This window comes from Pleurodeles waltl, chromosome 2_2 (genome assembly GCF_031143425.1).
Source record: "Pleurodeles waltl isolate 20211129_DDA chromosome 2_2, aPleWal1.hap1.20221129, whole genome shotgun sequence".
Taxonomy (NCBI): Eukaryota; Metazoa; Chordata; class Amphibia; order Caudata; family Salamandridae; genus Pleurodeles; species Pleurodeles waltl.
In genome coordinates this window covers 898154532-898180686 of record NC_090439.1, presented here as the reverse complement: position 1 = coordinate 898180686, position 26155 = coordinate 898154532, and the positions used below count along the sequence as shown (strand labels likewise).

Sequence of the window (26155 nt, the reverse complement as noted above, 5' to 3'; positions counted from 1 at the left end):
AGTACAGAATAGCTTACTATTTATTTTAAAATTGATCCAAGAACAAAGAATACTCGTGCTGGTGAGGCACCATAGCATTGTTAAATCGAAACTGACCACACGGTGGCACTGTTGCTTAAACCACACGAAATGTATTGTGGAAACGTACTGCAGCAACCTAATATTAATCAGCAAGTAACACGACTATTCACAAAACGAACTTTAAAACGGAAGGTTAAGCAGGGCTGCGAGAACAGATTTTCCGCAACATTAACTCATTTGTATATCAGTCCCGTTCAGGGCCCAAGTCCTTAAAAAGAGAATTGGGAGCAAATAATCAAGGTAGGCAGTATGCAAGGTAAATCATGGCGAGTGACATCACAGCACATGACGTCATGGCACGTGGTATCACATGTGGCATCACAGGTAGTGACACCACAAGTAGTGACATCAAATATTAAAATCTCGCACATATGTTTAGCAGAGCTATCATGTGTACATTTCAGCACATTACGTGATTTAACAAATGAGATTTTGCATGGGCATTGTGCCAAAAAAGTCTCGCAATCCCACACAAACTCTGGATGTCAATTTATACATTTATTGTTTTAAAACTCTGCCACAAATAGATTGGCAACAAGGAGAAACTTGCCAAGGAGAAACATGGAAGTAGATCTGTTCTGCTTAATTGGTTGCAAAGTCTGCATTTTAAAAGATCTTATGAGGTTAAGGCACCTGCTGCAGATCTGTTTGTGTTCCATGTAAATCGGAGAAAATAATAATAATGAAGATAAATCTGGAGGTTAAGGCTTAGGCTGGAGCAATCTGTGTTTTGTCTAATCCTAGATTTGAATCAAAGCACTATTGAAGGTTAATGTGACTCCTGCACAGCACATCATGTAACATGCAGATGACAGGTGTTTATTTTATGTAGATGAGTACATAGGTTACTGCTTTTAACAGAGATCCCTTTGTTACTTGCAGTTGGTAAATTGTAATCCTTCTAATATAGCAGAGTGTGTGCTATGAAGGGCATGTGACTTGTAACCCTCACTGCCTTGTGTAACACATCTTCTACATTGATTTACACACTTACATGATATATTTTCAGTGTTATGTTATATGAAGCGCTCTGACATCCTGCATTGAAATCAGTAGCGCTATCAAATAAATAAAATAGTGGTATTTAAAATCTTATTGTGTAAATACGGGGACAGACCAACACACCTGACATTGTTGTAGTGCATGCATATCTTTCATATGTGGGGACTGTAGCAACGAAAGCTGTTGTGTTGTGTAAACGGGAGAAAGCAGAACTGCACCATATCTGCTAATAATAACATATGGTGCTGTTTTACTCTCAGTGGTGGCGGCCATGCACCAATACACACATTCTTGCACTGTAGTGTAAAGTGTTTGCATTCTATCACACATAGATTTTGTATTGGAAAGAGCCCCTAGTGCATAGTGGTTTAGATTACTTTGTCCAGCTTCCCAAAGCAAATCCTGATTTGCATTGAAAAGTAAATACAATCCCAACACTTTGTGCCAGGTTTGCGATATAAAAGTAATGTAAACCCAGTGCAAAGAGTTAGTAAATCTAGGCCTAAATCTACTTCTCCCAGAATAAGAAAAATATTGGGCTATAGTTACCTCTAACATGATACTTTCTACTCTACATAATTTTCTGGGCCCTGGATACCTGCAAAGTAAGTTTTTACCTGGGCGAAAATTCTTTTTGGATCAGCTGTCTCCCCATTGTAAAATTGTGTATATACCCAGCCCTTTGAAGGCTTTGCCCCTGAAAAGTTTCAAAGGAAGATAGTTCAAGACCCCGCTCACAAATTGTCATTGTTCTCCTGTCTTTGGTGGAGGAATTAAGGGCCAGATGTAGGTAACAGTTTGCACGTCGCAAACAGAGATTTTTGCTGTTTGCGACGTGCAGACTGCACTATGCAATGCACAAAACCCTTTTTGGGATTCGGTAACCTGGTTACCGAATTGCAAAACGGGTTTGCGAATCGCAATTAGGAAGGGAAGTCCCCTTCCTAATTGTGAGTCGCAGTGCAATGCCGGATTGCTTTGTGACCGTGAACGCGGTCGCAAACCAATCGCAGTTTGCACCCATTTGAAATGGGTGGTAGCCCATTCGCCAAAGGGAAGGGGTCCCCGTGGGACCCCTTCCATTTGTGAATGGAACTGCCAACATTTTTTCAGAGCAGGCAGTGGTCCTATGGACCACTGCCTGCTCTGAAAAATGAAACAAAAACGTTTACTTGTTCGTTTTTGTAATGCATCTCGTTTTCCTTTAAGGAAAACGGGCTGCATTAAAAAAACAAAAAAACTGCTTTATCAAAAAGCAGTCACAGACTGACATCCCTGTGAATGCCGCCACTCGCAAGGGGTCGCAAATTGCGACCCACCTCATGAATATTAATGAGGTGGGCCTTTGCGACCCCCTTGCGAGTCGCAGATGGTGTCAGGGACACCATCCTACATTCCAATTTGCGACTCGCAAATTGCGAGTCGCTCTGACTCGCAATTTGCAAGTCACAAATTGGAATCTTCCTACATCTGGCCCTAAGTACCCTACTTATTTTTGCCCCTCTCTATGATAAATTGCAAAAAAATGGGTCAAACCATTTTTTGTAGAATTTGGGGATGTGGATAGGTGGTCGGTCCATTTTAAGTTTATGTAACAATATTGAGACCCTGAAAGTCCAGTACAGTATTTCAATGTATATACTAAAATCCTAGGATAAACTAAAGCATTCACTTTTAAATGTTTGTAGCTATAAAAAAGATTAAAGTGTCAACTGTGATAGGTAGTTTATAATATATTTTCTGAATTATGATTTCAGTGATTTCTCAGGCGGTTTATATGTTATATATGTAGTGTGACTTATTTTCATATCCATACATCCTTTATTGTCTATTTTCTATTTTTAAATGCGTTTTTTTAAATATTAATAGGATTTTTTTTACACCTCCCACAGTTCCAATATCGATTGGATGATTTATAATTATAGGTCTATTACTGTAATCTGTTTTGTTTTCATGTACTAATGCTTTGACTATGTTTTGAGGGTGTTGTAATCAGAAATTAACATGATAATGGAGAGAGCAGAAAAGCCTGGTTTTAGTGTAGGACTCGTCAGTTAAGCCACAAATGTCCTGTGTGGAAGTGACTGGATGCAGAAGTGTGAGTCTGATGCAGCTCACTTCTGAGAAGTGCACCTTAAACGTAAACTTTGAGCAAACAAAAAATGTTCATGTCCTACAAAATATTCTCTTTCCTTGCCCAGGTGTGTCTGCACAGCGTCCTCTCTGCTCCCACCCTTAGTAGCTTCATTAATGTCTCCAGTTTCATTCACTTGCTCTTGAACTTTGTCTCGAGTTTATCCCACTGGTGCTCTTTATTTTTCCTACAGTGAAGTGCATATCTACTATTAGGGGGAATTGACATAGAACGTATGTGAGAAAGTAGCCTCTTTCTAGCCTTGTTACCCCCGCTTTTGGCCTGTTTGTGAGTATATGTCAGGGTGTTTCCACTGTCTCACTGGGATCCTGCTAGCCAGGGCCTAGTGCTCATAGTGAAAACCCTATGTTGTCAGTATGTTTGATATGTGTCACTGAGTCCCTGCAAGCCAGGACCCCAGTGCTCATAAGTTTGTGGCCTATATGTGTTCCCTGTGTGATGCCTAACTGTCTCACTGAGGCTTTGCTAACCAGAACCTCAGCGGTTATGCTCTCTCTGCTTTCCAAATTTGACACTAACAGGATAGTGACTAAATTTACCAATTCACATTGGCATACTGGTACATCCATATAATTCCCTAGTATATGGTACTGAGGTACCCAGGGTATTGGGGTTCCAGGAGATCCCTATGGGCTGCAGCATTTCTTTTGCCACCCATAGGGAGCTCTGACAATTCTTACACAGGACTGCCACTGCAGCCTGCGTGAAATAACGTCCACGTTATTTCACAGCCATTTACCACTGCACTTAAGTAACTTATAAGTCACCTATATGTCTAACCTTCACCTAGTTAAGGTTGGGTGCAAAGTTACTTAGTGTGTGGGCACCCTGGCACAAGCCAAGGTGCCCCCACATCGTTCAGGGCAAATTCCCCGGACTTTGTGAGTGCGGGGACACCATTACACGTGTGCACTGTACATAGGTCACTACCTATGTACAGCGCCACAATGGTAACTCCGAACATGGCCATGTAACATGTCTAAGATCATGGAATTGTCACCCCAATGCCATTCTGGCATTGGGGGGACAATTCCATGATCCCCCGGGTCTCTAGCACAGAACCCTGGTACTGCCAAACTGCCTTTTCAGGGTCTGCACTGCAGCTGCTGCTGCTGCCAACCCCTCAGACAGGTTTCTGCCCCCCTGGGGTCCAGGCAGCCCTGGCCCAGGAAGGCAGAACAAAGGACTTCCTCTGAGAGAGGGTGTAATACCCTCTCCCTTTGGAAATAAGTGTGAGGGCTGGGGAGGAGTAGCCTCCCCCAGCCTCTGGAAATGCTTTGATGGGCACATATGGTGCCCATCTCTGCATAAGCCAGTCTACACCGGTTCAGGGATCCCCCAGCCCTGCTCTGGCGCGAAACTGGACAAAGGAAAGGGGAGTGACCACTCCCCTGACCTGCACCTCCCAGGGGAGGTGCCCAGAGCTCTGCCATCTTGGAAACAGAGGTGTTTGTGGCACACTGGAATGCTCAGAGTGGCCAGTGCCAGCAGGTGACGTCAGAGGCTCCTTCTGATAGGCTCTTACCTCTCTTGGTAGCCAATCCTCCTTCCTAGGTAGCCAAACCTCCTTTGCTGGCTATTTAGGGTCTCTGCTTTGGGGATCTCACCAGATAAGGAATGCAAGAGCTCACCAGAGTTCCTCTGCATCTCCCTCTTCACCTTCTGCCAAAGGATCAACCGCTGACTGCTCAGGACGCCTGCAAAACCGCAACAAAGTAGCAAGCCGACTACTAGCAGCCTTGTATCGCTTGATCCTGCCTGCTTTCTTGACTGTTTCCAGGTGGTGCATGCTCTGGGGGTAGCCTGCCTCCTCTCTGCACCAGGAGCGCTGAAGAAATCTCCTGTGGGTCGACGGAATCTTCCCCCTGCAACCGCAGGCAATAAAAGACTGCATCACCGGTCCTCCGGGTCCCCTCTCAGCATGACGAGCGTGGTCCCTGGAACTCAGCAACTCTGTCCAAGTGACTCCCACAGTCCAGTGACTCTTTAGTCCAAGTTTGGTGGAGGTAAGTCCTTGCCTCCCCACGCTAGACTGCATTGCTGGGTACCGCATGATTTGCAGCTGCTCCGGCTCCTGTGCACTCTTCCAGGATTTTCTTCGTGCACAGCCAAGCCTGGGTCCCCGACACTCTAACCTGCAGTGCACAACCTTCTGAGTTGTCCTCCGGTGTCGTGGGACTCCCTTTTGTGACTTCGGGTGGACTCTGGTTCACTTTTCTTCTATGTGCCTGTTCAGGTACTTCTGCGGGTGCTGCCTGCTTCTGTGAGGGCTCCCTGACTTGCTGGGCACATCCTCTGTCTCCTCATCCAAGTGGCGACATCCTGGTCCCTCCTGGGTGACAGCAGCATCCAAAAACCCTAACCGCGACCCTTGCAGCTAGCAAGGCTTGTTTGCGGTCTTTCTGCGTGGGAACACCTCTGCAAGCTTCTTCACGACGTGGGATATCCATCCTCCAAAGGGGAAGTTCCTAGTCCTCTTCGTTCTTGCAGAACTCCAAGCTTCTTCCAACAGGTGGCAGCTTCCTTGCACCCTCAGCTGGCATTTCCTGGGCTCCTGCCCACTCTCGACACTGTCATGACTATTGGACTTGGTCCCCTTGTCTTACAGGTACTCAGGTCCGGAATTCCACTGTTGTTGCATTGCTGGTGTTTGTTCTTCCTGCAGAATCCCCCTATCACGACTTCTGTGCTCTCTGGGGGTAGTAGGTGCACTTTACACCTACCTTTCAGGGTCTTGGGGTGGGCTATTTTTCTAACCCTCACTGTTTTCTTACAGTCCCAGCGACCCTCTACAAGCTCACATAGATTTGGGGGTCCATTTGTGGTTTGCATTCCACTTTTGGAGTATATGGTTTGTGTTGCCCCTATACCTATGTGCTCCTATTGCAATCTACTGTAATTTTACATTGCTTGCATTACTTCCTTTTGCTATTATCTGCATAATTTTGGTTTGTGTGCATATATCTTGTGTATATAACTTATCCTCATACTGAGGGTACTCACTGAGATACTTTTGGCATATTGTCATAAAAATAAAGCACCTTCATTTTTAGTACTTCTGTGTATTGTGTTTTCTTATGATATTGTGCATATGACACCAGTGGTATAGTAGGAGCTTTACATGTCTCCTAGTTCAGCCTAAGCTGCTTTGCCATAGCTACCTTCTATCAGCCTAAGCTGCTAGAAACACCTCTTCTACACTAATAAGGGATAACTGGACCTGGCACAAGGTGTAAGTACCTCTGTAACCCACTACAAGCCAGGCCAGCCTCCTACAACATATGTTCAGTGCTAAAGTGCAAGGATATCCAGCTGCCCTGGGGCGTGGCTTACATTGGTGCAGCAAGTTCAGTGGCACTAGTGCACAGAGGCATGGGGGGGGGTACTGAACCCTGACTATTGCTGTATTTTGTAACTCAGATAGCAGCGGGTGGATTTTCTTCCTTTCACTACTCTGCCAACACTACTGCAGCTGGATCTCGAGATTCAAGATCTGGGCCGTGCTTCATAGTATATTTTCATATCCTGATGCACTATGTGAGCAGAGGGACACATGGTACCTGCTGGGCGCCAGGGTGATCTCTCTAAGTTTCCCTTAGGTCTGATCGTGGTGCCCTCAAAGGACGACCAGCACCTCTCATAGCCTGAAAAGGGGGGGACAGATGTATGTCGAAGGATCACAGCTGGGACCTACCATCTTCATGCTAATTTCGGACGTGCCCAGATTTGGAAGCGTTTGTGTGTAATTACACAAGAACCATTTATTTAATATTATATGATAAGTGTTAAGCATAAGAAAAAAATGAGGAAGAAAATGCAAGGTATAAATGTTTACCTTGTAGGCCATGTGCAGCTTTTTGAGGAACGTTCATAACTCAGGATGTTATAATACTGTGATGGAACCTCCAGGTGGCACAAAGACCTTAGCAATAAATGTTTGAACCCACTGAGCTACCCCACATAAAACAGGAATCTGTGGCCTACACATTATGCTTTACCTGTGCTAGTTTATGATACTTTTAATTTGTGACCAAGGAGAGCAAAGATATCTCATGTGCAAGTACATTAACCACCATATTTAGCATGCTACTCCTGTCACTTTAAACATACTCAATAAGTGCATCTCTGCAGCGGATGCTCTAACAACAGTGTTTTCAGTCGATGGGTCCTGCAAGTGTACAGCACCCACCATAGAACAAAAGTGGTATTGAAAGGAGTTTCAACTGTGCTGTCTTTACTGTTCTTTATGGCTCCTCATCCCTAGCTTTAAAATGTAGAATCAAATAAAAAGAAGCATTGGTATAGCCAATTGGTCTCGCCTGTAAGACTTTATAACTGTTTAGCCTTGAAGCACATTATACCGGGTGCAGTGCCACCAGGGATTGAAGGCATATACCATTATTACACACAGGGTCTGCAGTCTGATCAGGAATACATGCTTGCCTCAGGAAACATTTATGGACACATTCCAAGGCTTTTTAACACACAGACAGAAAGATAAGTGCCTTGATGCAAGTCTACAGCACTATAACATTCTGTGTGCGACTGCATCACTAGAGTATTGAACAGCCTCTGAAAAAAAGCAGTAAAGTGCTTTCCAATGGCAGAGACATCACATCCCTCTTTCCCTAGACCTCTATCAACCCTGACGCCCCTTCTCCAGAGTTTTCCATTCAAAACACCGCTTGCACCATCCATTTACTTACCAACGAGCCCCATACCCCAACCTCTGTCCTACCCCCTTGGTATAAATGCTCCCATTTGTCAGGTAGAGGGGAAATAATGAATAAACAGGGATAACATTGGTATCACTTAATCTCTGTGCACCTAAAAAAACCAAAATACCCTAGCCTTGCATAATGTAACTGGCACTTTTGTAAAGCGCTCCAATACCTTCAGGTCAGTCGAGTGCTCACGCTATCAAAATACCCCCTAAAATGAATCTGACATTGTGTACTGTAACTAGCACTCATGTGAAGCGCTCCAACACCTTCATGTAACTCAAGTTTACATTATCTAATAAAAATGCATCACAGTCCCTGGGGAGCTGCTGTGAATGTGTTTTGAAATTATAGCTCTGAGAGGTGGAGGACGGCAGGGAGAGGTAGCATGGTGGGCATGCAGCGACATGGGAGGCGGTGGGAGGGCCGAATGCTGCTCCCATTTGTTAGGTAGAGGGGAAGTAATGAATAAACAGGGGCAGCATCAGCATCACTTATCCTTCGCACACCTAAAACAAAAATACTTAACCTGACCTTGTGTAATGTCACTGGTACTTTTGTAAAGTGCTCCAACACCTTTGGGTCACTCGAATTTGCGCTCTATAAAAATGCCCCACAAAATGAATCTGACATTGTGTAATGTAACTAGTGCTCATGTAGAGTGCTCCAACACCTTCGAGTAGCTTGAGTTCACATTATATAAACAAGTAGCAGAGACTATGTGACAGGAATTGGCCTAGCCTTGCCATTAACTGAGCTGCAAGGTTGGGCTGCTGAAGGTCACATGGCCAAGACTCGCTAAAGCAACAAGCAGCGAAGCAGGAGGGGTTTGGGAGAAATTCTTGCACTTTGAAGACAGAGAAAATTAAGTAGGCATCCTCCAAAACAGCGTCTGAAGCATCTGACATTTCGGTATTTGAATGCACAGAAAATGTGAGGAGATACCAAGAATTACAACCATGTTTACAGAAACAGATGTCTGACCTCAGAGGGACTGAAAACATTGAGCGCTCATGTGGAGTGCTCTTAGACAAAACAAAAATATTCCCTTTTACAGTTGCTAATATTGGACAAGTGGAAGCCTTCAAATAATGGGGCTCTGCTCTGTGGGAGTGAACAACGGATGAAAAGGAGGGACAAATATGAAAGATTAACCACTTGGAAGCAAGGATTTTTAAAGGACACTGAAAGAAACAAATGAAAAGCAAGGGGTGGGAAGTAACTCCACAAAGTATACACAGCATGTCTTGAAGAGAAAGTGCAAGAGCTGACTAAGCTCATCCTAAAAGTAAACTAAAAACTTGAGTGACGATCTTGGAGGCAGTTCCTGTTTGACCTATCGGAAGAGGAGGACCACCAACAGGACTAAACCCAGGAGGGGGTCAGAATTACTAGTACCAGAAGGACAAACAGGACCTAAACAAGGAGGATTAGGCTGAAAGGGCAGGAGGACCAGGGCCAATGGAACCAACATCCAGAGGACTAGGAGGAGAAGGATCACAGGATCAGAGCCTGAAGCATCAAGACGGGGATGATCAGATCAACAAAGTCCAGTTGACCATCACCATTTTCACCAAGGCCAGAAGAAACGCGGCTGGGAGGATCAGTACCAAGAGCACCAAAACCATGGGAACAAGCACGAGTTACATTTGCATTAGAGGGATCAGAATTGTAAGAATCAGAGGAGCAAGAAGAGCTGAAAGAGGACTATGATTAAGAGGGACAGGAACAGCATCAGGGTCCCAGATTGATGGAGAATAGGACAAGGAATGATAAAGAGTGCTAGGAGAACCAGCAGTGGGTGGATCAGGAGAACAAGGATCAAGTGGACCAGGGCATCTAAAACATCCAGAGCTAGGATGACCAGGAGAGCCTGGACCAGGGTGACCAGAATTAGGACCAGAACGACCTCAACCAGGAACTGCAAGAAGACAAAGGCCAGAAGGACCAGGGTTATGATGACCAGGGGGCTCTGGCCCAAGAAGACCAGAAGGACCAAGACTGAAATATACAACCTAGGTCAGGAAGAAGGGCAAGGTGAACAGGACGAGTTCAGGACCAGAAGAAGTAGAGCTAGAGGCTGGAGAATAGGACTAGATGAAGTAGGACTAGGAGGAGTACCAGGATCGGTCCTAGAAGTAGTAGAACAACCAAGGTGCAAATCAAGAAAACGACAAGAAAGACCTGGACCTAGCAGAGAACGTTTGAGGGAAGGGTATGACCATGGCCAGGGAAACCAGGACCAGAATGATCTGGGCAAGGAGGACATGGAGCAGAATTAGGAGGGACAGGGCCTAGGCCCAGAGGAAGGCCAGGAGTTTGAAAATAAATGGGATGTATATCAAAAGCATGAAGAGGAGGACTAGAAGGAGAAAGACCAGGAATAAAAGTTAGAGTGAGAAGACAAGACAAGCAGAAGGAGGAGCACTAGGAGATTAATGATGAGGTGGAGGCATAGAATGACCAGGAGAGGGGAAGAGACCAGGTGGAGGATGATGAATGAGAACAAAAAGACCAGGAGGGGTGTGAGGAGCAGACGTAGGAGGATGGCCAGGGGGAGTAGGAAGCAAATATTGGCTACATGTATAAAGATATTCCATTAGTTATGGAGGTCACACTTTTTATTAGCACTTCTTAGTTACTCTAGGCCAGAGACTGTTTGGAGACCTTTTGTTACAGCCTCCTTAAAACACAGCCTAACCCCCTTAGCTATCTTAGAATGCAGTCCTTTGTGACCAGTTAAATAAACTACAACGCCTTTTCCACTCCATTTTCCCTTGTTGTCTTTTTTGTGGGTAGAGTATGTTAAAAATAATGTTTTGACTTCTGTCATTGGCCCCGTTCCTCATGACTGCACCCCACACGACTCCACCCACATGAATCAATGTCATTTCTGCTGTACCCAATTTATGGGATTCCAGGGCAAATGTCCATTTCCAGCGTTGCCAAGTTTGCAGCCAAGCCATTGTTTGTATACGCCAACCATTCATTACCACTGACTCAGTCTTTGTTTGGATTTTCAAATTATGTGTGCTCTATTGCATATTTGATTGAAAAACAGGCTGGAAAGTCTGGTGCACAATACTGTCAATGTAAGTAATGCCTACATCACAAAAGCAAGAGACATTTTGTTAATTCAAAATACCAATGACCTGATTTATAAATATTTAGCTTTTTTTCCTAGTATGTCCGACTTACAACTGAATTCGAATTCCGTGAGTAAGCCAGGAATGTTAGGTTAATTGTTTATATGATTTCATTTTGAGTTTGGAAGCTTGAGTTCTGATTGTGGACATTTGAAGTGTTTCATGTATAATAGTATTTAAAGTCACAAATTAGTAAAGCTATAGATCATTTGCAACTGTGTAGCATTTCAGCTAGAAATGTATGTCTTTAATGCATAGCATATTGTCTAACGAAGCGCAGAACGTGTTAAACCATGTATTATTGTGTAATGCATGAAATCAAACGTGACATTTGCTATTATTATTGTAGGTAAAGTGGTGTTCGGGGAACCACTTGCAGCTGGCCTGGCCACTGATGGCACTCACTACTGGAACAAGGACTGGGCCCATGCTGCACATCATGTTATGGGACCGCCTCTCCGGCCTGATCCATCAACCCCCGACTTTTTAATGAAAATGCTCGCCAAGTAAGAATGACATGAGGCAGTGTTGTTTAGGTCTTGCATTACATCACAAGCCTCGATGGATGCATTGAACGCTGAAGATATAATGGGCCCTTTTTTTTAAAACAAATAGACTTTTATATAAGCAAAAACAATTGTGATTCTCAAATATTGACTTTGCAATTATAAAATAATGTACTCACACAGAAAGATTGTCATGTGAGTAGATCCACAAGCAGAGGTGGGCCATAGATAGCTGTCAAGTTTTCAGTTTGCTTATGTGTGACTTTTCCATGGATTCAGTGTACTTGGGAGTGACATTCTACAGACAAATGTGTGACACTTTGAGTGACACTCATCTTTTACTGTGTGTATTACAATTAGTGGCTTGCTTGGTCACAGTGCTTTGTCTCTCAAAGGGTGGGGCCTCGTGGCAGTTTAAATAGGCAAGTTACTATTCGCTGCTGCACCAACTAGGATTCAATTCTGTTTCTGGTTACATAAAGGGGGTGTTTAGTCTCCTCACAATATGTGGAGATAGTGTTTTTGATCTGCCTTTTCACTGGTCGTTGAATTGGGGTGTGTGATTCTGTCTGGATTGAATATTTGACCTGTGTCTCACTTTCATCAGGGGAGGATTGCCTACACCGCTATGCTGTAGTGTATTTTTGGTATACTGTGCCACTGCATGGCTGTTCCCTTTAGTTCCTTTGCATTTCTAATTGTCCTTTTTGATGTGACCTGGCATTAATATGCTGTACATCACATTGGTTGCCTCCATGCCACGTGTGTTCCATGGTAGTTTCCCACTTGTTAAGAGGTCTCCTGCCCTCTATAGATGTCCATTCTGTTGTTGGTCTGACCCTTTGGGTTCTTTGTTGCTCTTTTGACCACTGGTACTACTGCCCTCCGGTAAGGGGTGTTTTAATTTGCCAAATGCGATTTAAGAGTGATGGCATTTTGTGGCTACTGATTCATTGAGCAGGTGTTTGTCTGGCTTTTTAATCATTTTTTCCTTAAATTGTGGCTGCACCTGTGTATTGATCAAAAACGTAACACTGCTTGGTACATTGCTACAGCATAAATAACGAAATAAGGAAGAGATGCAACTTGATAATACTTTCACTTTGCACCAGTAGTACTAATACACTAATATTTCTTTCCCCTTTGGAGTCTCTGTACATTAGAGTACTATAGTCTTGTAGACAGGAATTTACCGTCAACAGTCAAGTATGTAGTCCTCTTGCAATGGAGGGCCCAACAATATGTGTTAATTGTAAAGGGCAAGCAAGGTTGCTTGTTTTCCAGACACCGCTATGAAGATTGTAATTAGAAAAGAAGAACTCAAAAACCCTCATTAAGAGTGGCCCAGAAAATAGCTATTCCGTACATGAGCCCCAGTCACATTACACGAAGCCACGTCCATATGTTTAGGTACAGGAAGATTAAATGATTTGCCCGGAAACAAAGGATGTTGAGCCGACGTCTAGACTCAAACCGGGTTCCATGCAGTTCCATAGGTGTCACCTTTAACACTCGTTAGATTCTGACAGGAACTATACCGTGGAGACTGCGTCGAAGGAATGAGGTTGACTGAAGACAGTGCCTATTATGTTAGCTGCACCAGGGCTTTTGAAGCGCATGTAACAAATCTTGTTTTAGGAAGGTGTCAATAAAAGGAGTGCTCTATAAAATGACAAATGCGACCCCACTCAGTAAGAACCAGGGTTACAACATAATTATCTGAAACTACGGTTCTTATTGGAAATGCAGGTATACTCAATGAGAAGGCACAATTGCGCAGTAAACTTGTGGTAGGATGTAGGCAGAGTGAGTCAACCTAAAATACACCACAATTAATAATGCCAGGCACAATTCTTTGGATCCTAGTCAATGTATATTGTTACATGTAACCGTGCATAGTGTCCCAAGTGAGATGGAACCCACAGCAAACCAAAGTAGTAATTCAATGTTAAAAGTCAGAGAACAAAACAAATTAGGTTTCCAAAATACAGCAAACGACCTGAAATATATAAATACATGTCAGACCCTTTTAACATTCAAAGAGTCGAATTACAAGGTTTGTGCGACACAGTTGATGACATTTCAACCCTCTAAGGGATATGGGGTCTCATCAGGACCAAAGAATATGCGGGGCACCTGGTGGCAATAAATAACTAACTAAATGGAGAGCCTATTTAATATGAAAAGAAGAAATTGACCAACAATGCGAAAATGTGGTGAAGTACACACCTGATGGAGTCAAATGAAACCACGAAAGAATGGTGCACCCCACCATATGTGTTCAGGAAATTTAAAAGTACTTACAGAGAGAACCCTGTAAAGGAACTGCGTTCATGAAAAGAGAAACGCATAATGGGATAGAACGATTAGCACAAACTCTAATCACAGCATGGTGCTAGCAGTATTTAGAAAGTGATCACTCCAGAGGGGAATGAGCATTGACTCACCCCATGTAAAAGGATTCCTGCAAGCAATGATAACAGAAGCTATGTGCCTTATGGGATAAAAAATGTCCACGGTCCTCTTCTGTAGCCATAGTAAATGCCAAGATAAGCAGAATCAGAAGGGTGGGCTGCAGCTTCAAGCCTCACTGCTCAGTGCAGATTCCGACCGTGAGGTGGGTGCATCTTCAAATAAATTATTGGGATCGTCCACAAAATGAAGACTTGGAAGGCATGGTTCCCGAGTAAGGAGGTCTGGAGGTGGCATGGTCAGCCTGTAGCCAAGGAAATGTGATGCTCGTCATGCTACAATCAGCAGAAACAATCTAAGGTGAGGAATCAGCATGCAAGCCTGTGTTTGGATAACAAGCAGCATTTACGTAAGCAAATGATACGCAAGGAAATAGAGAGACATGTGGTCAGTTAGAATGTGGAACCATCAATTTGTAAGGAATGTCAGCAGCATTATAACAAAGCTCTCTATGTAGAAAACCGACAAGGCATTAGAGTAAGGATAACACAACTCATGGTTAATTCAAAATATGAAAAAATGGTACCTTCAAATTACGAGGCGGGTCGCTATCATTGCCACACAAATATAAATCTCTCTATATATAACAGGCATAAACGAACACCACACAATTGTGAGGTATTCTTAGGTATCTGCCAGAGGCATCAAAGTGGCTGTGGTCTCTGAAGACGTTGATAGAGTTCTGAGCATATGGGATGGAGGAGTTGTAATGGAGGATGATAGAAGGAAGATTTGGCCAAGGGCCAATTTTGTAGTCAATTACAGACATGATCCAGCTCATGTTGGACTCAGGATCTATGTAGACCATCATACTTAGTAAGATGCTTGAATGTGAATGGCTGGTAGTAATTTTGCAGCCCAAGGATATATCAGGGTGGAATCATTGATATCATTGGTTACATGGAAGCTATTATTTCCTTTAACAACTGACATATGCAAGTAAAATGATATGTGGTGGAACAAGGACCCTCAATACTCAGGTGGATGTATCAGTATGATTTGAATATTGTTATTAACCCAAGAGCTCCTACTCAGATTATGCTGGTGGCGGATGAATTTATTAATTACATTGTAGATAATGCAAAAAGTGTGCTTGATGACAAACATAGAAGACTAAAGGGGTATGTGCAGAATATTGTGCAGATGTGTAGAACATTGTGCTTAAACCAGATGTTGTACATGTTCAACATGAATGAAGGAAGGTAATTGTGGGGGTGCCTAATGAGGTAAAAAAAATGTTACAGGAAATGTGCGACAATGGTATTGTTGAACCAGTAGAGGTTTCTAGTTGGATATCTCTGTTGGTCATTATGGAGAAGGCTGATGAACAGTTAAGATTCTGCATAGAACTTAGATCATTGAACAAAAATATTGTTGTTGACAACTTCCCATTGCCAAATAGTGGTGTTGCTACTCAAGGGTCCGATGTATTTGTCAGAGTTAGATCACCAGATTAAGCTCCATGAGGATTCTAAATCACTCACTGCTTTCGTTACCACCGAGGGAACCTTCCAGTTAACTTGCATGTCGCTTGGTCTGTCATCAGTGGAGAGTGGTTTTCAATGTGTGATCAGTGACGTTTTTAAAGGTCTGCACAATATTGTCTATTTTCAGGACAATATTTTGATTTTTGGAGAGACCATTGAACAACATAATTTGGTGCTTAAGTAAGCACTTCGTAGGATTGCTGAAGTGGGGCTTACATTGAGGCGAGACAAGTGTAGATTTCTGGAAGAACAAGTTGAGAATTTAGGGTACATGATTTTGGGAGAAGGAGCGAAACCTAAATGGATTAGTTGAAAGCCATCAAACTAGTGCCTGTTCCTTCGGACAAGGAACAGTTGAGAACTATTTGAAATTTGTTGAAAGATTTTCAGGCGAGACAGAGGGTTTCATATTGTTATTAAAGAAAGGGTGAAATTTTAATTGCTGCAAAGATTGGCAGGAATGTTTTTGATTCTATAAGGAAAGAAATATGTGGCGCAGGAATTTTAGTTCCCTTCGATATGAAGTTGAAATCCATACTGACGGTTAATGCTAGAGCTACCCGACTAGGAGCTACTCTTTTTCAGTGCCATGGGAACTCAGCAAAAAACTGTAGTCTTTGCTTTAAGAACACTTACACGCATGGAACGGAACTATTCTATAATTAAATGGAAAGCCAAGGCAACTGTGTGGGGTGAGGGTGTATATCTGTACATTTTTGTGGGGAACACAATTCATCCTGTGCACCTTTGGCAAAGGTGTTGTTGCTGGGAGGAGTCACAAAAGGTTCAGAAAGGCTTTCAAGACTGGCTACAAGGTTGCAGGAATACCAATATAAAATGGAGTATATTGAAAGGTAAAATAATTATCAGGCAGATTGTTTATCCAGATTGTCCGTAGATTGGCATATGTTGGATGGTGCTGCTGTGGTGGCCAGAGACAGTGATGGGCTGTAGCTTCATTTCAGAATGCTGTAGTGGGTGGTGAAGGTGCATTTACAGTTAAGCTAAGGTGTCCTGAGATGGATATAGGTCCCACTTTGCAAGAAGTTTTGCATTTGGTTGTTTCTGAGAGTAAAAGAGAAAGCTGTGTGCCAGTATCTGTACAACCTTTTCTTAAAATATTAGATGAATTGAGCATTTGTGGTGACAAGTTGCTGATGAGAGGTGATAGGTTTATACTGCCTGTGGGTTTGAGATCTAATTGATTCTATTAGTACACAAAGGGCATTTGGGGTAGAATTTAACTCAACAGAGGCTTAAAGTGCAATTTTGATGGCTAAGAGTAGATGAAAGGGCGCCTTCGTAGGTTGAGAGGTGTGTTGCTTGTAAGGAGGGAGGGAAAAGAATTAAAGTGAGTGTTCAGTCCTTAATTGATCAAACTGAAAATCCTAGTAAACATTGTCATAGTGTTTGTTTAGATTTGGCCCAATGTATGAGCTTAGGAGTATTTTCAGGTTTGTTTTGGTTGTTATAGATGTTCATTCTAAATTTTTGTATGTTCAGTTTGTGAGAGAAATACTACAAGCGCCACAATTCATTGTTTAAACATAATTCTTGGAAGAAGAGGTGCCGTCAATATTGATTCTGGATAATGGTACTCAGCTTATTCTACATGAAACACAGAGCTTTTTAACAGATTTTGGGGTTCGTACCATCGGACCTAACTTTACAATCCACAGGGAAACAGTATTGTTGAGAGAACACAACGATTAGTGAAGGGCATTATTCAAATGACAGTGGCTGGTACTCATGATGTTTGTAAAACGGTGGATGAAATGGTTTGGACATATTGTTCTAATGTACATGGGGTACCGAGTAGCAAGTTAGTGCCATCTTGGTTGAAGGAATGGGTGGTAGGTGGTGGTAGCAAGTGCAATTGTGAAGTGAATGCTGTGACATGAAAGGGTGGTGCGACTGAAGTTGGTGACTGAGTGAAGATCAAACCTTGTAGTCTGGAGAAAGGATTATCTAAATTCAGAGGACCTTTAAAAGTCAAACATGTTCATCAGTATTGAATTGGTGAATGATGAGTGTTAGAATTGTGGTAGAATGACTCTATATCAAAGAAAATGAAGTTGTGAAGAAAAAGGTGATGAGAGTTGTGGTGGTTTCATGTTAATGAAAGACAGTGATTTTTGTATGAATGACGATGTTGAAAATTTCTGTCGGGCGTGAGGATTCATACATTGAGGGTAGACAAGAATATGTTTGCCCCATTATAAGGGGGGAAAGAAGTGTAAGAGATTGGAGGCCATTCTGTTATTTACAAGAATATGTTCATTGAATGACATGTTTCTTAATTTCTGGTTTATCTTAATTTCATATTATTGTTGAATAATTTCTTTATTTTATTCTGTACAGTAGCTGTAATTCGAATGTTTCTATTTTTATTTATGTTCATGGAAGAGAAGGAGATTTTTGAAGCAGTTTTTACTGTCATTTCTACAGACACAAACAATACAGGTCCACAACTATACAGGTCAGGGCAGGCATACTCATGGGTATACATAAATCAACAGTAACGAGGTATTCATGTGGCATTGCCCACGCCCAAAAGGAATTACAAATTGCTGAGTTTTGGGGGCTGGTACCCGTTACAACACAAACGGTCAGCATTGCTCCTACACCTTCTTATGTGAATGTCAACATAAAAGCTCAACGCCACATAAGAAGAGACACACATGCAAGCAAAGAAGAAAAAAGAGAGAAAAAGAAGGAAAATAACACAAAACCTCGACTCAACACTTGGCAGGCATAAACATCTAACCTTATTTAGTCTTGCACTGTATTCAGAGGGGAGGGTGGGCAAAGGAGAAAAGGGAGGATGTTGAAGGAAAACTGGGGGGGCAGAGCAGTGCCATCCAACAATTGCACATACGGTGTGAATCTCCGAACAGCATGGTCTAAGCCAGTAGAGCAAGAAGGAGATATGTTATAAGCTGGCTGGTACAGTGTTGTGTGTGCTTGGAACCATCCTTGTGCTCCCAGTAAGCAGTTTGTGTGGCAGCATTCTAAGCTTATCAGTTGGTTCCTGGCCAGTGAGGAAGTGACCACCTTTTGTTGCAGCTTAAATAGACTTACCTCTTTTAGGTGTGAGAAGCTCTCTCTGTAGAACTGTTCCTGAATGCCCATCCTAGATTTAGAGTGTGGTCACTGAGTTTCCCTGTCTGAAGTTTGAGGCAACAGGTACTGAATGAAATTCACTCTATCTATGAAATGTGAAGATCAACAGAACCAATCAGAAAACTTAAAATGTTGGTATTAACTACTGTTTCTTACCTACATTTTAGTTTAATTTTAAGGCATTGAATATGAGTGCCCCGATGGGAATGAAGCTTTTATTGCACCCGATAAAATCTGACACTCTAGGGTTCAGAATGTACTGGGTACACTAAATCGCACCTATTCTGTGTTTTTTGGGGAATGACTTGCAGAATTTTATGCTTACAAAACCAGAATGCACATCATGGTAGACACTGTATCATTTCCTCAGTTGAATTTCGACCGACTTGACTTGCCAAAATGTAACTAAGGGTGCATACTTTATCACACTTGGTAAATACTGGGTGTGGTAAACTCAGAAAACACCTTCTGACCCCCTGCTCAAACATGGGATTGCACAGTGGTAAGAAAGCTCCAGTCCACTCATAATCAGGGCTTAAGTCTAAAGCAGGGACAAAGTGGGGTTTCTTTATATGCTGGTAGTTGATGGGGATTTAAGGACAGCTTATAACAGTTATATTGCTCATATTCTACCTTGAGTTAATAGTTTAGTTACTGTTTTTCCTTATTACACACACTTGCAGCTTGTTCCTAGTTGTGCGATGGGTGCATAACAGCACATTAATGTCCTCTGAAGATGGTGTTAATAGATATTAATATCCAACGGAGGGTGTAGATGACTCTTAATTAACAAAGGAGAAGAGAACAACTTAAATAAAAACAAGATCTAAGGTGATCTGTACAGGAGACTGTTAGAAATGGGGTCTCTGATTGGCAGTCATTTTGCACTCTGTCCAAGCAGGGACCCTCAGCTAGTCAGGGTAAGGGACATACACAGTTCAGGTAACCCCTGTTCTCACCCCCTTGGTAGCTTGGCACAAGCGGTTAGGCTTATCTCAGAGGCAATGTGTAAAGTATTTGTAGAAACACACACAGTAACACATTGAAATCACCACAAAATCACTCAGCACCAGTTTAGAAAATAGGCAATATTTATTTGAGTAAAGCAAGACCAAAACAACAAAAATCCAACATAGATAAGCAAAGTTATGAATTTTCAAATGTTAAACTTTAATATAGCACTTAGAAACATAAATTCTTCAATTTGGTGTTATCGCCGCATCATGACTGAGTCGTTCCCAACGATCCAATGCCAATGGCGCTGGTCACAGAGTGGCACAGACCCCCAGGTACAATACCTTTGGTAATGAACGTGCACGGAGTCGGGGAAGTGAGGTGTCCCTGGATCCGGTGTGGCATTGGTTCCTTACTGTGGAGAAGGGGAGGTGATGAGGCGTTGGTGTGAAACATCAGGTCCTTATGCTCTGGCAGGGTAGATGACCGGTGGGTCAAGACTCGGTGGGGTGACCTCTTGGGGTCGCGGTCATGCTACGGGGCAGCGGGAGCCACGGTGGAGTCGGGTACCACAGATGTTGGTGACACGGCACTCGGGACTCACAAAGTCACAAGACGTCAGTGGGGGTGCAGCGGCATCAGGCCTGCGATGTTGACGGGTCGTCGCACTCCAGCGGGGACCACGGCTTCGGTTGAAAGCAGAGTCGCAGGGTCAAGCAGTGGCATCAGTCTGGGCATCATCTGGAGTCGGTGCAACTGTTTTTTCTTGTTTTTGAACCAGCTTTCACTTCCAGGGTCCCAGTACTGAAGTAGGCACCACCAAGCGAGATAGGATCCACAACCCAGAGACCCAGAGGTTGGTAAGTGAAGTCTTTGCTGTCCCTGAAACTTCTTAACAGGAGGCAAGCTCAATCCAAGCCCTTGGAGACACTTCACAAGCAGGATTGCAGAACGACAAGTCCAGCCCCTTCCCTCTTAGGCAGAAGTAGCAGCAGCAGTCCAGCACAGCAAAGTAACAGGCAGAGTGGCAGGTCCTCTTCAAGCATCAAGCTCTTCTTCTTGGCAGAGGTTCCTCCTGATCAAGAAGTAATCTTGAAGTCGGAGGTTTTGGTTCCTCTACTTATACCCATTTCTGCTTTTGAAGTAGGCAAACTTCAAAGTTGTTTACAAGATCCTGCCTTGCCAAGGCCTGGCCCCAGACACACACCAGGGGGTCAGAGACAAGCACTGTGTGAGGACAGGCAGAGCCCTTCCAGGTGCAGGTGTCAGCTCCTCCCTTCCCATTCTAGCCCAGGAGACTCATCAGGACACTCTCCAGCTCCCTTTGTATCACTGTCTAGTGGGAATTCACAAGCAGCCCAACTGTCAGTCTGACCCAGACGTGGATTTCACACACAGGCAGAGGCATAGAATGGTTAAGCAGGAAAATGCCCACTTTCTAAAAGTGGCATTTTCAAACTGACAATCTAAAAACCAACTTTACCAAATGATGTATTTTTAAATTGTGAGTTTAGAGACCGCAAACACCCACACCTCTATTTGCTCCCAAGGGGAAACTGCACTTAAAAGATATTTAGAGGCAATCCCTATGTTAACCTATGAAAGGGATAGGGCTTGCAACAGTGAAAACCACATCAGAACATGTAAAACACACCAGCGCATGTCCTACCTCTTAAATACACTGTACCCTGCCCATAGGGCTACCCAGGGCCTACCTTGGGGGGTGACTTACCTGTAGTAAAATGGAAGGTTTAGGCCTGGCAGGTGGGTACACTTTCCATGCCGAATTGGCAGTGCAAGACTGCACACACAGACACTGCAGTGACAGGTCTGAGACAAGTTTGCAGGACTACTCATATGGGTGGCACAACCAATGCTGCAGGCCCACTAGTAACATTTGAATTACAGGCCCTGGGCACCTCTGGTGCACTTTACTAGGGACTTACTAGTAAATCAAATATGTCAGTCATGGATAAACCAATCACCAATACAAATTAGACAGATAACATATGCACTTTAACACTGGTTAGCAGTGGTATAAGTACCTAGAGTCCTAAAGCCATCAAAAACTGGTCCGAAAAAATAGGTGGAAGTAGGCAAAAAGTTTGAGGGTGACCCTGCAGAAAGGGCCAGGTCCAACAGATACATTACTGGACTATTAAAAGATGAACCCTTGTCTCTGGGTAACTTCAATACACAGAGGATTAAAGTATATTTCCAAGAGACAATAACCAACTTTCAGGCACAAAAGAAGAACAGAAGTCTGTGGCAAGGCATCCAAGGATGTGTTTAGATTTAATACTAAGAATTGAAAAAGAAATCAGGCTAAAAGAAATCACAAATATAAGCGTATTTTCAGATGAAAGTGAAAAGTTGTCCAAAGCAGCTCAAGAAATGCAGGCTGAGGAAACCATCAGAAGATGTTTATATTAAGACTGAAGTTTCGGAATATAGATTCAGGTAGATAAAACAAAGCAAGCATGCATGGACAAAAAGGTTTTAGGCAAAGATTTGCAAGAGTACATATGTCTCACTATATGGCTTTTTATGTGGTTGTGTGTTAAGAGTTCAACCCTTCTACTACAACAAGTGGAAATCGCAATATTCTACTAAACACCCAGTGATACAAGTACCACTATGCAGGGGCTTCACACTGCAAATGAGGAAAATTTGAAAATGCACTGACATGTAGAGCATGCAATTGCACCACTAGAAACCGGTGGTATCCAAGAGAGCCAATACCATATTGTATATGGAACTGATTGCCAAAATGGAAGTGCTCAAGAATACTTGATACACCACTGACTTCCTATTGCAAACAAAGATGTTGCTACATGTAGGAGTGGGTGGAATGTTTCATCCCGCCTGTGGAATCGGCAGGATTTGGCGACTCCATGTTACTCTTGCAACGTGGAGTTCTGGCCAAATTCTACCAATCACTGTGCTGTGAAATTTGTTCCCACAAGGCTCCATAAATGCGAGCATGAGTGAGATTTGGCTTCCCCTTGCCCGATTTTTTTATGTGGGCAGTCACAAACGGTTGTGGTGAGAAAAGTGCTTTTTCAAGATTTGCTCCTGCTCAAGTAGATTTTCTACTCAAGCAGCAGCAAAATCATCTCAAAAGGCCATGCGCAGTTGCATGTCGCATGGTTCCCTACGCTCTGACTTTAAAATGCTGCTCACGCTACTGACACTAAAATGCAGCACGAGCAGCAAAAACTTGCATATTTACTCCCATTGGCAGAATCTTGCAGAGTTTTTATGTACCTCCGTGGATTTCCGGCAACCCCTAGCTATTAGCACTGCCATGTGCCTCTGTGATTCCACAGGCAGTACATGTAAGTTATAGTTAGTTCACTAAACTCTGATGTATTTCTGTGATTTTAGGGTTTTCTTAGCATTAACTTGTGTCTTATTCCAACACCTGACTATAACCTCACTTCAATTGTTTTTTTCAGTGAAAATATATTATATGTAAAATTCACTGAAAAAAGGGTGTTGTATGAGTAATGAATGGGGCCCTAACCACAACTTGTGAATTTCAGTTGCTTTTCAGTTGTATTTTGTAACAATAAGTGGCCTTTAACTGTGTTTTTTAAGTAAGTTTCTCAGGATTTTTAAACATTTATTGAGGTGTTATAATCAACGCTAACCGTAAATTCACTTTAACCTTGGTTTTTCAGCGAGTTGTGTTTTTATCATATACAACACCCAAGAGTACTCTCTGTCCAAATCTCCATGGGAGGCCATCCCTAGCTGCCTACAACCTTTTTCAGTGAGAAGCATGGTTTGGCCACAGGTGCTGGTCGCAAGCCGTGACCAGCTAACACCCACAGTGTACATAACTCAGTGCTGGCAGCCAACAACTGACACACATGCCTTAGGCATTGCATCGTGGTTTGGTTGCAAGGCCAGACATCTCGCCAGTCTCTGTGCCCAATCTCCATCCGCAACAAATCTCTGCTGCACATGGCCTTTTGCTAGTGCAGTGGGGGGTTGGCCACAGGGTATGGACTCTGGCCATTGCCAGTGCCCAGCTCCCTGCAGGCCGCCAACACCGACAGAGATTTGCATCAACTGGCTCATGTTACTTACAAATGAGGCCTACTTTTATGTTATTTTGGAATGGACCAATCCTTTACAGTGAGCATGTGTAAGGTTTAGGTCCTAAGAAACGAATATTTGGAATTTTATAATAGTTAATAGTGTCACCATACTATTTCAATAAAGGCTGATGTTAGATGTGTTATCACAAAAATCATAACAATGCAGCAAAGAGAAAATCTCCATTCCACTATTTAGGGAGTGACATGCACTAAGTAACATTGCAGGGTCATCTGGCCGAGCACAGAGATAATGAAGAAGAAAGCGTTTTGTTTTTTTATTTAACTGCCTGCCTTTCAGATACGTCTCTGAGTCATAGTTCACACTGCAAAAATAGATGCAGGAAGCTGCACACAACTCCCCCTCCTCTCTCCAAATAGAATTACTGAGGAAGAAGGAACAAAGAGACCTAGAGAATTAGGGAAGGGCAGACATGAAGACTGGTTCCATAGAAGGAAATGTTGGATAGCTCTTATCAGACTGCAAAGGTTCTTGGAGGTATGCAGGGATAATACTTGGCGTTACATAAATATGGAAATAAATTGTGCTAACTAGTCAGCCAAAACCATAGTTGTGAGGCTGACCTTAATAATATAGGTATAAAGAGAGATAGGGTTTAGACTAATTACTGTAGACAGTTGGAACGTATGGTATACAATGCTTTGATTTTTACTACTATTCATTTTATATTATATGATGGCTGCTAAAATAGCATTAATAGTTCTTAGCATTGTTATTGACCAGGTTTGTGTGCCAATTGTGCTTAGAAAATACTTAATCGTTATAAACACCAATTGCTGTTTGTGGCTACTACTTTCGGGATCAGGGTAAGGGTTTGTGCAACAACAAATGACCCCTGTGAACAAGAGTATCTCTGAGAGGGTTGTCCCAGTCACATCACTCTGAAGCTAAGAGAGTCTAACTTGTGAGTGAGAAACACCTGCCTGTTTCCTTTTCTCCAAATGTGGGTTGGGGGGGGATGAGAAATAAGCAAATGCCCCCTTGAGGCTAAGGGTGTGCCCCACGGCGAACTGGGGTTCACAACAGCATGGCCTTTGGCCATATATAGTGGGGTCCTATCCTTCGTCCCCTGTGGCCAACTCTTCATGGGTGGCCAACCCCCATGCATTGCTGAGCCTAACCTCCAGGCCTTCAGCCAGCCGTAGGGTCAGTCACAGGGCCTGTCATTAGGCCAGGTCCTGTGCCAAACTCTCTGTAGGTGGCCAGCAAGCATGGCTAAATCCTAGAACCCTTTGCCCAATACTCAGCTGGTGAGTGACGACTTTTGTGCATGGCCTTTGGTCACACATAGCAGGATGTTGGTTATAAGCCCTGGTCTGTGGCCAGCCTATGCACACAGTTCTCCACGGATGGTTAATCCAGCAGCCCATGCTCTTTGGCCATGCACAGAGGGGGTTGGCTGTAAGCCATGTGCTCAAACCTCCACTGGTGATTAGTACCGAAAGCACTTGACCTTTGGCTGTACTCAGGGGGTTGCTGCAAGGCAGCCACCTCCCACATGTGGCCATTGGCCAAGCGCTGCATTAGAGCTCTAAGCACTTTGTTGTTTTTTTTGTTCCAGAATTAGTGAATCCTGTCCTGGATTCATGAATTCTAAACCCCAGTGAGGTCCGTGTGTCCATAGGAGACATGGGATCATCAAATCCTGTTCACAATCCTGCTATAAAAACAATATTTCTTTGATTTCTATTTTAACACGTCAGGATAGGTTGACTCTGCCTGCTTATTTCCTTTTCCTTTTTATTTTACCCAATTCAGTGTTGAGTGCACAGTGTTGGGGAATGGCAGCTGCAACATAAATGCTTCTGTGGCAGCCATCCAATCAGAACATGACAGATTTGTTTGTGAATCTGAAGCTGGATTCACAAATCTGCAGTGCATCAACCGAGAAAGAGTTCCTTAGTCCAGTGGGGTGTCTTTGTGATTCAAAGTTGAATCACAAATCTTTCATGGATATCCAAATCTGCTGATGATATGCAGATTAATGCTGTAGCTATCCCTAAAATGTAACCTCTTCCTGCCCAACCAGAGCACCTTTGTAAATGTGAATTTCCCGAAAACTGCTGAACAGATTTAGACCAATCCTAGAACAGCTCTATGCTTGAGTATAGTTCTACCTTCTTACCGGATTTGGTGTAATTCTGTTCAGTTTTTTTTCTGTATTAAAGAGCAAAGAATCACTTGGGAATTAAAATTGAAAATTTCACTTTCTGGGCCCCCCCTTTTTCTTGGGCCCCACTTGATAGATCTGCATGAAATATTTAGGAAGCAGTTACACTTCTGAGAGGTTGGTGTGGAAGATGGAGAATCAGCCATAGGTATGTGCGTGTTTTCAAGAGACTTTGTTGTCTGTTTCAGAGATGAAATTACAGCTAAAATCTCA

At 43.1% G+C, this 26155-nt stretch overlaps 1 protein-coding gene across 2 annotated transcripts in view; it reads left to right on the top strand.

The window, feature by feature from the left end:
* The window catches only part of DPYS (dihydropyrimidinase), a 417549-nt gene that overhangs the window by 362230 nt on the left and 29164 nt on the right, over nt 1-26155 (top strand). For both annotated transcript variants that reach the window (XM_069220604.1, XM_069220603.1), the window contains exon 5: nt 11455-11611. In XM_069220604.1, coding sequence (XP_069076705.1) covers nt 11455-11611 — 157 coding nt within the window. The remainder of the gene's footprint in view (nt 1-11454; nt 11612-26155) is intronic.